This window comes from Xenopus tropicalis, chromosome 4, assembly GCF_000004195.4.
Source record: "Xenopus tropicalis strain Nigerian chromosome 4, UCB_Xtro_10.0, whole genome shotgun sequence".
Taxonomy (NCBI): Eukaryota; Metazoa; Chordata; class Amphibia; order Anura; family Pipidae; genus Xenopus; species Xenopus tropicalis.
In genome coordinates, this window is record NC_030680.2 from 103,888,822 (window position 1) to 103,902,637 (window position 13,816).

Consider the following 13,816-nt stretch of genomic DNA (forward strand, 5'->3'; position numbering starts at 1 on the left):
AGATGCAAATCTCAGTTCCCCCATGAGACCTGTTTAGCGTATTAGTTACAATTGTATCTCAGTGCAGGGGAGGCTTTTTAACTTTCTGGGCTCTCTGCCAAAAGCCCACTTATTTAATTAAATGTGACAAACAATGTATCTAAGTGCAGGTGACGCTCGTTAAGATTTCTGGGCTCTCTGCCAAAAGCTACTTTTTAATTAAATGTGTATGTTTTTTAGCTTCAGTGCAGGAGATCAAAGGAAATGAGGGACTTTTCAGTAAGAATCCAGGACTGCAGGTTGTGCTGTCAAAAGAGAGACTGTCCCACGAAAATCAGGACAGTTGGGAGCTATGTATTTTGAATCTCAGTCCTGACCTGAGTCCTGAAAAAAATGCACTGTGTGAAGAGGAGAGGTTGCAGTTGAATAAAAACATGAATACACACACAGGTGGTGTTCGTAGTGGTAAAAGCACTTAGTCAGGGATAGAGATAAAGGTTGTTGAAATATGTAAGAGTGAGATATGGTAAATATACAGGGCTATCATATATTCCACTGTATTTTAATACTGTATGTGCCCTACCTGCATCTGTGCCTTGATTGGTCAATTTTACTGTCTGTCAAAAAAGCTGTGCTCTGATTGGAGAATCCACAAGAAGAAAGATCCAATCAGAGCACAGCTGATTACAGCAGAACCGGAGCTTGCAGGAACACAATAAGATTTTCTGATGTTAAAGGAAAAGTAACGCTAAAAATTTTTAACTAAAAAATCTATTCTACCCTCCCCCAATAATTGCCCTATGCTGAAAACTATTTGTTATTTTGAATGCTTTAGAAGAAAATACCTGTAAAAAACTTGGCTTCCAGTCATTTGAACAAAGGCAATATGGCGATGCCGGGAAAGTTTCAGGGTAAGCGTTCACTATGCGGCGATCGACTGATCGAGCCTAGCTTTCCTTCTGTATAGGAAGGAGTCAGGCTAGGCTCGATCAATCGATCACCGCATAGTTGATGCTTCACCCGATACTTTCTCCTGCATGGCCATATCAACATTGTTCAAATGACAGGAAGCCAAGTATAACAGGTATTTTCTTCTAAAGCATTCAAAATAACAAATAGTTTCCAGGATAGGGCAATTATTGAGGGAAGGGTAGAATAGATTTTTTAGCTAAAATTTTTTAGCGTTACTGTTCCTTTAAGAGTTTCAGGACAGTGCAGAAATGGGGTGAGTTTTTTTTGGTTTTTTTTAAGGTGCCAAACAGGTTTGGAGTGGCTTAGCCTCCCCCAGCTTTATTGAAAATCCGCCTATGTACTTCACCCCCACTTTTCTGCACCCACTGCTTTTTTTGGCAGCGTTCCAAATCCTTATTAATATATGCTAATTAGGATTTGGAAGGGTTAAATGTCCCTGTGAACACAGAAGTGAAAAAAATTTTGAAAAAAATTAGGATTGGATTCAGTTTGGTATTCAGCCGAATCCCGTGGGATACATTCGGGGGTTCGGCTTAACCCAAAAAATTGGGTTTGGTGCATCCCTAATTTTGTATCACTTCTTTACACACCTGACTTTTCCATCTCTAGTTTATATGTTGTGGCATTCCCAGTCTGAGATTAGAGACTAAATCCTGAGTGACGCCCTTAACCCCTTCCCCCATCTCAATAACAACCTTCTGCCCTCAGATCATAGCTGTATTGGGCATCATATTCTTGCAGCCCCTAGGAGAGTGTTGCCTGAGGCTGTGACACCTATGTATTTTCACGCTGATTCATTAGAAACATTTCAGCACTATAAGACATTTAGCTTATTCATTTTTATAGCAAAAATTTCAAAAAGTATATAAAATTCTATAAGAGAAAATCTGCCATGGGTGTTGGTAACTCTGAGAGATCTTTATATATTTTCTTCTTTCTAGATCTTCTCAGGATCCCCAGTCTGGAATTACGGTAATGGAATTATGAAATGCTGCTTCATTGCCCAGGCCAGTATCTCCACACTGAGTCGAGCCAGTGCATCTTCCACTTACTACATTTTCCTTGCCACTGGCCCCACTGAGGCAAATGGTAGGTGAAGCCTTACAGGCCACAAGTAAGGATCTTCCTTGTCGCCAACCATATGTACTGTGTAAAAGGTTACTTTACAGCCACCGTTATTTAAAGCCCCCAGGCGCATTATATTCTTGTTTCTATTTCACAATGCTAAATAGTTAGAAAATATATATATATATTTAAAATATAGCAAATGGTCATGTTTCATGAGAGTCTATGACTGAGAATTTGTACAAATGTAAAGTGTTCTCTATGGTAGTGAAGACTCTCATAAATGAAAAACATAAAGCTTATATTTATGAAAGAATAAAGTTGATCTAAATTCTACTTGCAAACAGGGAATGCTTCCTGTTAATGGTAGTGGTAGCAACAGCATCTCATCCTGCAATTGACTGTGTTTTCTGTGAAAAATAAAAATTAACCCACATATAATTTATATCCTAGTAAGTCGACATTAGAAAATGTAAATATACATATTAATAAATATATAACTTTACATACATTACCTTGAGCCAACATTTTGTTGGGTTCTGCAAGAAGGTTACAAGAAGTGTAAGAGTAAAAGATGTACATCTCTGCCCTCGGTTTGTGTGTGCCAGCATGGCAGCCTGAGAGGTAGGGGCTTGAGTATGGCACGGTTGTTGTTTTTTTTATTATATGCAAAGCTTTAGGTTTATTCTTAAAAATGAATAATAGATACTTATGTTATCTATATATTTGCAAGTAATATGTCAATTGTCAGTAATATGTCAGGCATAAGATATACTGTAAAGAGAACAGTACATATCTAAATATTTTAATTATAATCTGATGTCAGTTAAAAAGTGCCCCCAGCAGCCGTATTGATACAAATAGCAGAAGTCTTTTAGACTAGGGTGTTAACCCTATTTGTCATTATAATGTGCTCAACTACTTCTGTGTTACTGTTCATTTTTTGAAGTTCTGTTTCATTGCTGTAATGCACATCTAAATTGTGGAGACTAATAATAGCCTTTTAACAGGTCAGATTAAGCAGCACACAAAGATACCACTAATAACAGCTGCCAAAATTGATCTCTCAGCGTTTTCTGGAAACAACAAGGCAGCCAGTGGGGAGAGCACTCTTGTTCTTGGCCATGGTGAGTAAAGGCATTAAGCAATATCCGCATAAATCAAACACACACAGTTTTAGGGCAAGGCACCATGAGGCGGATTGTCAGCCTGCATATAAGCAAAGAGGGAACCCACCTGTATGCTTGAAAAATCACAGCCGATATCCGCCAGCACATGTAGAGTCTCAGGTGGATTCAGTGCTTCTGGATGAAGGCACAGTAAAAAGATTTTTCAAGCATATGAGCAGATTGTCAGCCTGCACTTTAATTCTCTGGTGCACTGGAGTTATTAAAGGCCCATTTATCAAAATACGAATGTGGAATTTTAGATTTTTTTTCTACCATGACTAAATTAATTTTTTTTTTACAAAATGCAAAGACCTTGAATCATGAACTTTACATCACTTAAATAGCACAAATAGCGCCCCAAAAAATATGAAAAAAACCCAATACCTCAAAGTGAAAGGAGTGCAAAAAAATTTCCTAGGACAGCTCCCATTGACTTCTATATGACCTCGACAGCTTTTAGATTTATCAATCACCAAGGAGTTACATGCTATTATACAGGATTTGTAACTCCTAGGTGACTTCCAATATCTAATATGAGGGGTGCATTGTTCATTATTATATACAGTGTAGAATATTTCATATGATAATCGGTGCGTGTATAGTTGGAGACGAGGCAACCAATATCAGTAAAAGCCTTGTATATCGGTTGTCTCGCCAATCTGGCAGGACTGGAAATTTTAATCGGGCGCATTTGAAGGTTCCTGAACATCGTAATGTTAATGGTGAATTGTCAGGGGTAAAGAATTCCTTTGTTTTTACCCTCATATCTGACAATTCAGCTTTAAACCTTAGTAAAGTAGACAGAGCAGAACTGTGGAGAGGGACATAGGAAGGGAGACCAGAGACAGATGGCTGGAATGTGAGTGCGGCAGAGGGAGCAAGACCAGAGAGGGACAGAGGGTGCGTTTGTTGTAACATCGGGTGCAAGCTGCCAATCCCATTGCTGAGGGTCAACTATAACTCACTGATAAACACGCTGCAACCCTCCAATTGCGTGTAGAAAGTGTTTATTGTGCCAATAAACCAGCCTGGTTTGTTGGCACAATAAACACTTTTTACACGGAATCATTGTTGAGAATGATTGAGCACTTTTATTTTGTAGGCTGAGACTAAAAGAGCAGGGTTTTTGGAGCAAAGCAGCAAGCATATAGTGCAAGAGATAAGAGGCACACGTTAAAATAAAGTACTTGTATTTCAGTGCTTTTTTCCTCATCATCATGTATTTTTTTAATTTATACCATGTCGAGTTTATACGACTTTCAATGCCAGAGAAAAACTAGTTTTAGTAAATCAGCACCTGAAAAAATGGCAAGCCATTGCATTATCTTTAACCCAATCATGGATTAAAAAATCACCTCTGCTTCTCAGCAAATCTAGTGCTGACACTATGGGTGACTACAGGAGCCATTGGGCATTTTTAAGCACGAGGAAATGCCCAATATCCCCAATTGTGTAATACTTCCTAATCAGTTGAGTTTAAATGGAGCATTGTTTATGTGTATTCCCACTAAACTACTACATTAATTGTAGGAAGCAGTGGGAATCATTTGTTGCCACCTCTGTTTCCAGTGAAAGTAGGGGCAGCATGTTCCCCTCCTAACATCTTTACTGGGAATAAATTGGAATTCCTTCACTGATATGGAAAATATATGTGGAGAACTTAGGGGTGAACAGAGATCATTGCACATTTTAATATATAAATAACCAAACAATAATCTTTTATAAATTATAGGACACCATTGACACATGATGAATACAGCTGAATATATGTGTTTATTGCCCCTTATGGGAAAATATACGATGAAGGTTCCTTAATTTTGTGAAATAATTTTTTCCACATCTCTTAATGCATCCTTGTCTGATTGGTTTGTTCCTTTGGACTCATCTGTTTACAGGTGCACTAATGCTCATTGCCTGGATGACTACTGGAACTATAGGAATGCTTATGGCTCGCTATATGAAAAATGCAGCTAAAGAGCAATACTTTGGAAAAGGCCTTTGGTTTCTGGTGAGCCTTATTCAACACTATGGGGCTGATTTACTTACCCACGAACGGGTCGATTGGAGTCCGATTGCGTTTTTTTCGTAATGATCGGTACTTTGCGATTTTTTCGTATGTTTTGCGATTTTTTCGGATTCTTTACGAATTTTTCGGATCCAATACGATTTTTGCGTAAAAACGCGAGTTTTCCTATCCATTACGAAAGTTGCGTAAAAAGTTGCGCATTTTGCGTAGCGTTAAAACTTACGCGAAAAATGCGCAACTTTTCGCGTAAGTTTTAACGCTACGAAAAATGCGCAACTTTTTACGCAAATTTCGTACAGAATCCGAAAAAATCGCAAAACATACGAAAAAATCGCAAAGTAATCGCAAAATGTTCGTTTTCAAGTCGGAACTTTTCCAATTCGGGTCGGATTCGTGGGTTAGTAAATCAGCCCCAATAAGTGTATACCTATATTTCAGATATTTCCTTTCTGTTCTTCAAAATCCCTGTTTTCTAACTTTCTCCCTGACCTGCCATGTACAACCTGCCTACACATTTCTGCCCTGGAAAATTTCTGAATATAATATTCTAGATTAGAAATTTTAATCACATGGAATTTACATGAATTATTTTTTCTCTAGATTGTTGTTTCAATTTCATCATATTAGCAGCTTAAAAAATCTGCTGATATTTAGAATGAAACATAGAAGAGCAATTACACATTCATTTATTTTCAGTGTTTTTGTTTCCTTTAAATCTGTGGAATGTTTACTGATAATGACCTACAAGTAACAGCAGCTGACAGTTATGAAATGCAACAAGCGTTGGAGGCCCCAGACTGAGCCTCCTGTTCCAAGGCATGTTCATGGGCCTGTCTGTAATCAGGCAGAATGTTACATTAGAAAAGTAGATTTATGAGGTGTATTCTTGTATATTTATATGTCACACTGAGATGACAGGTTTAGCTTCAACTCCAATACCAAACATATGTAATTTAGACTTTTAAAAATGCTTCTAGGGTTTCATTTCTTAGTGCAACAACTTTGTAATTAAAATGTTTTTTTTAGATGCATGTTTTCCTAATGAGCCTGACTGTGATTCTGACAAGTATTGCATTCATCATGATTTTTGCGGAGGTTTCCGGCTGGAGCTCTGTGAGTATTTTCTCTTTATAGATATGCTTATGCTAATGCAGTTATTGCGTTTAGCATCCATGTTCTTTTTGTTGATGTTAAGCTAAAATAATGACCAATACATTTATATACTGTAGTTTCTGCCAGGTGACTCGGCATGATGCAGAAAGGTCAGCCATGTTTGTGTTGCTAGGCAGATTATGATCCGAGGGCCACTCCTGCCATGAAGCAAGATGTGAACCTTTTTGCCTCAAGCAGCAAGGAGTACCCAGTTACCAGGGGCAGCAAATAGCCATTGCTGGGAAATTTGACTCTGCTAGTAATGCAGCCCCCCCTTTACATTTTTCAATGCTAAAGTTCTAAGTGGGGAGGGGGGGGGGGGGGCAAGATTGGCCAGCAGCAGCACATTATGATCCAGTCCTGGAAATTTTTAAAACATTATTTCAATTAAGGGAGTCCTCCATGCAAAAACATTATTATACATAGTGAAATAAATTGTAATTCTAACCAAGTTTCCAGTTTACATTAATTACACATTTTCTGTTGATTTAATGTAATATGTAAATGTAATTCCTATTAACCTTATCTGTCTGGCTATTTACACTTTCTGTACTCCTGGCTCTGATTACTGAAGCAATATTGCAAGCCAGACAGTTTTAGGGCAGCTTTAGAGCTGGCCATGCATGCTCAGGCAGTTAGGCCAACTTTTAATTTATCTGGATCTGTAACATAGTTTTGTTCTCTTTCCTCAGGATACTGGTGCCCATCCTGTTCTTGGATGTATCGTAATGATTCTCTCATTTCTACAACCATTTGGTGCTATGCTACGTCCAGCTCCCACTCATAAAAGGTACAGGGATCCAGTAAGCTGCGTTGTGCCAATGGGATTTTCTTGGGGGACTTAACAACTGGCTTGGTATAGGAATTCTGATTTGGCTAATGTTAAAGGGATTATTGGGCTGATTACTTGGGGTGTGAGATTTCTGAATCTCTTTCCTGTATAATTTATAGACTGTTGTGAATTTACAGGCGTTTCATCTTCAATTGGGCACATGGTCTGAATGCACTGGTTATCAAGGTGCTGGCAGGTAAGCAGCAGAAAGTCTGTGTTTCTTAATCAGTAGGTTATGCAATGTACATACTGTACATATGAGGTGACATGTAAAAGCTACTAATTTTGTATTTTGCTCATTGTATTTTATTAGCTCATAACAGTTTGGGTTAATGTGAATATTTTAATGAATAGTTGTTTGCAGTTGAAATCCTTTCACTTGTTTCTTTAGTGGCTACCTTATTCCTTGGGCTTCAACTTGTGGACACTTCCACTAACCAGTGGATGCCAAAGGTGATGGGTGGCTTTTATGGCTGGGAAGTTTTATTCTACATCATTCTTGAAGTCAACACACGTTACAATGAAAAAGGTAAGCATTTCTCTAGCTAGATTCTCTAACTATCTAACAAGCTATAAAACCCTATCAGTATTTTTCAGATGTGTCTGACTATATTTGAGAGAAATTTGGGTAGAAATGGGAGACTTCATGGGAGCAATGTAACTTTAGTTACTGGCTTCACTACAGAAGATTTCCTGGTATTTGCAGAGCAAATTACCCTTCTTTCAAAACTTTGTGGTTCTTTGAACTCTAGCGGCTGTACATTGACCAGTCTTTAGGTGTATGGCCATTAAAACTTGGAAGGACAGACTGTTGCTTATAAAACATTCCATGATTGGGAAGTGTCATTAATTAATTAACATGCACCCATATTGTAGTGAATGCTTTTTCACAAATATGTTGTTTTATTCTTTTAAGATATAAATAGTTTATTAATGTTATTCCCTGTATATGATGGAAATAGGTAGTTAACCATTAAAGGACATGTAAGCCCTAAATTTTCCTATCATGTTTATAAGTTGGGCACATCTCCCCCACCCAAACGGCACCATTTGTACTGCAAATATCCCCTCCGTTTGCCAGCACCATCACATTTTCCTAAAGCAAATAGCAGCTTTCACCTGGAAATCATTTTCCCTCTGACAACATCATCAGTGATATTTACATCTGCAAACAGTACGTGTGCACAGTAAAGTTCATGCCATGAAGAATGCAGGTTTACATAGGCAGAACTCACTTTGATACAAAGTCCTGCTTGGACTGAGCACTGTAATGGTTAAGCTGAGCTCAGGGGAGGAAGTTAAGAGAAAAATAGGAGCAGACAGCTAGAGCTGAGTTTCTATTCATTGGCTGCTAGACTGTGTTACTGTGTTGTAACTTGAGTTAATAAGAACTGAGCATGCTCAGTAGCCAACAGCCAAACGTAAATTCCTGAGGCAAGGGGCCGTGTAGGTTAGAAGAAGAGAAGTGATTAAGGGAATGCTGCAGCCTTACTAGAACAACCAGAGTGGCAGGTATTTTAAAGAGGCTGTTCACTGATTAAATGTATTTGTGGGGAGTTTACATGTCTTTTAATTAAACTTTTACTATGTTATAGAATGGTCTAATCTTAGTAACTTTTCAATTTGTCTACATTTGTTATTGTTGTTAATTTGCCTGTCTCTTTTGCCCTTTTCCACCTTACAAAAGGGGATCACTGACCCTGGCAGCCAAAGCTATTGCTCTGTGATTCTATTATTATTATTGATCTCTCTATTCAGCCCCTCTCCTCACCATATTTCAGTCTGTCATTCAAACTAATGCCTGGTTGCAAGGGTAAACAGAACCCTTCCAACCAGATAGCTGCTCAAGAGGGCTACTGAACCCAAAGTTTAGCAATTGAAAAACCACAAAAAATGTAAAAAAAAAAAACCACCAAATGCGAATTGTCTCAGAATATCACTGTCTACATCATACTAATTTTAAGGTGAACTACCCCTTGAATCAACCTAAAAAGAATACAGCAGAAAGTATTTTTTTTATAAAAATTGCTGTTTTTTTCCTTGGGTAAATAACTTGGCCTAAATACTACTTTACCACATACAGGTCACACATAATTATCTGGGCTGTTGTCCCCAGGCTACATTTGTTTCATTGTTGTTAACTTACCTTTATCATTGTAATTCTAGCAATTTATATATTATATGCTTTACATGTCAAATTGTCCACTCCTCTTTACACTATCTTCATTTACTCTCACAAATTGTGACACTGCTGCCATAAAATGCTATGATGTTCTCTTCACTAGTGATGCGGCGCCCCCACCCCTCGACTCCCTACAATTCCTAAAAAGAACAGGGGGACAAGAGGGGGCAGCACTCAGGATGGAACTGAGTGCCAAATCCTTGCTCAGAAATGCTGTACTCACCTTCACAGTCTTACCGTGCCGCATCCACTTCACAGAACAAGCCTAAGGCTAATGTCCCACAGGGAGAAATTACATTCAGTGCAATGGGGAAATCGCAGCTTTTCATCAATTCCAATAGTTTTGAATGACAATGCTTACTGGCGATTTATATTCTTCTTTATGTAGAGACAAAATGAGCGACTTGTCGCTGGAACTCGCTTTTCAAAAATCGCAGCGACAAAATCTCCCTGTGGGACATTAGCCTTACCATGGCCAGGATAAGACACACAGCTCTTCTCCCCACCCATGCTACTTGCATAGGGGATGTGGAGTGGTTCAACAGGATCTGTGATAGGTGCCTGTTTCTGCCTTCTGCTTTATCTTAAATTACTTCTTAAATGGAAAATCCCTTTGTTCCTTTCTTTGCTGAACCTGACAGCTGGCTATACACATTAATATGATTTCTTCATTTTCCCATCCATTGCTTTCCCTACTTGGGACAGCACTTAAAATGTATTAAAATTACAATATCTGCCTTTTTGTGTCTTTCAGAACTGTATGAAGAAGTGAATAATACGGTAAAATATTTTTTTCTACAGTCTGCTATTTTACAATTACTATTTTGTATACTGTGAGGTTGAAATGCACCAAATTATTTAACCTTTATGAAACCATTTAAAGTAAGATTGAAATGCATAAGTGCAAATTGGTGGCATAAATCAAAAGGATATGAGCAACTATAATAATCTAATAGTTGGTCCTACGGATTAGGAATGCCCTCAGAAATGCTGTCATGTAAATATCCACTTGGCATGGCTGCAGTTAACTGATACCAGTGGCACCCATGCCTACATACAGCTGGTTTGGTGCCAGGCAACAAACATGCTAAGAGCCCAAGTATGACAGCAGTGCCTGTGTTGTTGGCTAGACAGTGGTACTGTAGAAATTACACTTTATTTTATTAAGGTAAAATATTTTGATTGATAGAATAAAAGTTCATTTTTTCCCCCTCAGTGAGGAAGATGGCTCAAGGGGTAATACCTCTTCAATAAGAAACCTCACGCAATGTACCCAATACAGTACCAGGGCAGAGGGCTGGGAGTAAAGGCTCCCTATACTGGTGGCTTCTAACTGAGGAGAGTTCCTGCATAGAGAATTAAAGCAGTAATTCATATGTTCAGAAGTTGACTTTTAGTATGTTATAGAATATAATTTTCTTAGCACCTTTTTAACTGGCCTTCATTTTTTTTTTTTTTTATAGTTTTTTTTTTTTTTAATTATTTGCCTTCCTCTTCTGCCTCTTTCCAGGTACCAAGTGGGGGTCACTGACCCCAGCAGCCAAAAAATTGTTCTGTGAAGCTACAATTTTACTGCTTTTTATTAATGATCCTTCTGTTCACACCTTCCCCTATTCATCTCCCAGTCTCTCATTCAAACCACTGCCTGGTTGCTATAGTAAATCGGACCATAGCAACCAGATAGTTGTTGAAATTCTAAAAAGTTAAAAAAAAAGTTAAATAATATAAAAACCTGTAAAAGTATCAAGTTGTCTCAGAATATCACTGTTTGTATCATAAAGTTAATTTATAGGTGAACTACGACTACTCTAACTTTAATTCCTAGATCACTAGACCATCAGTGATCTGGGGTTACCTGCAGGGCCAGGCAGAGAAAATAAAGGCTCTTGAAGCTTTTCTTTTTTCAAGAATGGCTCATTTACATAGATAGGAAAATAGCAGAAGTGATCTGTGCTTTTATTTTAGCATTTAGGGCTCTGGCACACGGGGGAGATTAGTCGCCCGCGATTAACTCCCTGTTCGCGGGCGACTAATCTCCCCGAGTTGCCTACCCCTGCCATCCCACCGGCGAACGTGTAAGTCGCCGGCGGGATGGCAGACGCGGCGGCGCGGTTTCGCGCAAATCGCCCCGCCACGTCTGCCATCCCGCCGGCGACTTACATGTTCGCCGGTGGGATGGCAGGGGTAGGCAACTCGGGGAGATTAGTCACCCGCGAACAGGGAGTTAATCGCGGGCGACTAATCTCCCCCGTGTGCCAGAGCCCTTAGGGTGACGATACGGGGCTACTAGTAGCAGCTACGTGTCACAGCACCGTGTGTCTTCACCCTAAGGGGCACATTTACTAACCCACGAACGGGTCGAAATGAGTCCGATTGCGTTTTTTTCGTAATGATCGGTATTTTGCGATTTTTTCGTATTTTTGCGATTTTTTCGGCGTCTTTACGAATTTTTCGTTACCAATACGATTTTTGCGTAAAAACGCGAGTTTTTCGTAGCCATTACGAAAGTTGCGTAAAATCGCCCGAAAAGACGCCGAAAAAATCGCAAAAAATACGAAAAAGTCGCAAATTGTTCGTTTTCAAGTCGGAACTTTTCCAATTCGGGTCGGATTCGTGGGTTAGTAAATCAGCCCCTAAGTGTTATGACACACAAGTAATATTATGTACCATCAGTCAGAATGGTTGCCCTAATTTTTGTTGTTGTTCAATAAGTATAACTAGAACTATAGTCTTGCAAAATGTTTGGGAACTAGTACTACGGGATGTTTATTTGTTGTGTTTCAAAACAAACCGCACTGCATTCCATTTTAATAGGGCTCAGATATATTCTATAAAACCAGTTACACCAGAATAGCCCTGCATTTACCATAATTTTAAACAGTTTGTGCTGAATAATATTGATTCTGTTCTTGGACACAAATGCACCAGTGCCACCTTGTATGTGTGCAACTTGGCTGACTGTACATCATTATGTATACAGAGATGCTGCATTCTGGTTCTACAGTACTGAAGAAATGACTGGATTTTTTTTTTTAAATTCTATTTCAGATGAAGCGTGAGTCAATTATACTAATAACCTTTGTCTGCGGAAATCTGGCTTTTCTAATATCGCTGTTGGTAGGCATCGGGCAATCCTGATCTCCCATGAAACACGGAATGCTTTCACTCTGACAGCAGTGCAAGATGAGCAGTTTTGTATGTTGGTGCTGCACAGAGAGAGAGAGAGATCTGCTGCAGTGCAGTTAGTTCCGCTGATAGATATGTGGCCCTGAGAATAAACAGAAGATTGGATCAATGCTTGTGTTCTAAAACACATAAGGTGCATCTTCTCTTGGGTTCTTTTTTCTGCAAAGAGAGTTGTAGATTAATTTCTATGTATTTAACCTGTCGATTGTTAAGAACAAATAAATAAATATTTTATAACGCTGTTTTTATTATTGTTAAGCAAGATTCAGTTTCTAATAAAATTAAATTTTTACTTTTGTCTCTCTTGTACTTACTGCCTTGTCTCCCTGTATGGTTTTGTTCCCAGTCCACGACACATTTGGTTCCACAATGATCCTGCTGCCTCCTAGAAGACGTTTATTAACCTCCAGTCCATAGGGTAATGTAATGCCATTATTCCACTTCTGCACACCATCCCCACACACCCTTCACACAGTACATTCATACAACACAAGTATATACCAACTACTAGCATTTATATTGCAGTGTCATCACTGTAACCTGCAGCACTTAATATCCTTCTATTTGTGTCTGCAAGATACCCTTCAATTTAGATTGTAAGCTCTAAGGGGAAGGAATCTCTAGCCTCTTGTCTCTCTGGGGGCTGAGCTGTGGTTCTATAAGAAGGCTTTATTTGGCTTACTGGCTGCCTCCACCCACCATTGGATGTCATCACTTCTGGGTGTTATAACTCTATGATGGCTGTCAGATTGCAGATAAAGCAGTGCTTGGCCAGATCAGGTTGCAGGTTCACACAGGTAAAAATACAGGTTGTGGGTCTAAGTGAGTTAATCTGAGGTTTCTACACTTGCATTTCTCTTAGGCTAATGGCACATAGGCTTGGCTTTCCTCCAGCTGGGTTTGCTACACAGAGGGGGAGAAAAGCAGATGTGCTCCCACCTGCTCCTTACCATATCTGCAAGTATAGGCATGGAGCCGGCCTGTATGCAGAAACACAGTGCAAATTTTAGCACAAAACCATCACTTTTATGTTTCTGCACTGAAATCTACTCCGTGAGGGGCGGGGGGGGAATTCAAAAAAGTGGAGGAAACATTTTTTGGAGTACAAGTAGTGTTAAAACTGGTGTTCTTAACACTTTTACACTTTACACTTTATCAAAGTCCCCAATGCTAAAGACCACATTGATCTCTAAAGCAGGCAGGTAATCTCTTCTCTGAGCGGAAGAATCATTACTACAAGGCATGAGTACAGC

At 39.1% G+C, this 13,816-nt stretch overlaps 1 protein-coding gene across 1 annotated transcript in view; it reads left to right on the top strand.

The window, feature by feature from the left end:
- LOC100489839 (putative ferric-chelate reductase 1) overlaps positions 1–12,858 on the top strand; it is a 64,786-nt gene extending 51,928 nt beyond the window's left edge. The window contains exons 9-17 of the mRNA XM_018093617.2: positions 1,893–2,040; positions 3,027–3,143; positions 5,081–5,193; positions 6,238–6,324; positions 7,056–7,153; positions 7,333–7,391; positions 7,587–7,724; positions 10,132–10,157; positions 12,426–12,858. Of these exons, the coding sequence (XP_017949106.2) occupies positions 1,893–2,040; positions 3,027–3,143; positions 5,081–5,193; positions 6,238–6,324; positions 7,056–7,153; positions 7,333–7,391; positions 7,587–7,724; positions 10,132–10,157; positions 12,426–12,515 (876 nt within the window). The 3' untranslated portion in view covers positions 12,516–12,858. The remainder of the gene's footprint in view (positions 1–1,892; positions 2,041–3,026; positions 3,144–5,080; positions 5,194–6,237; positions 6,325–7,055; positions 7,154–7,332; positions 7,392–7,586; positions 7,725–10,131; positions 10,158–12,425) is intronic.
- The last annotated feature ends 958 nt before the right edge of the window (positions 12,859–13,816 follow it).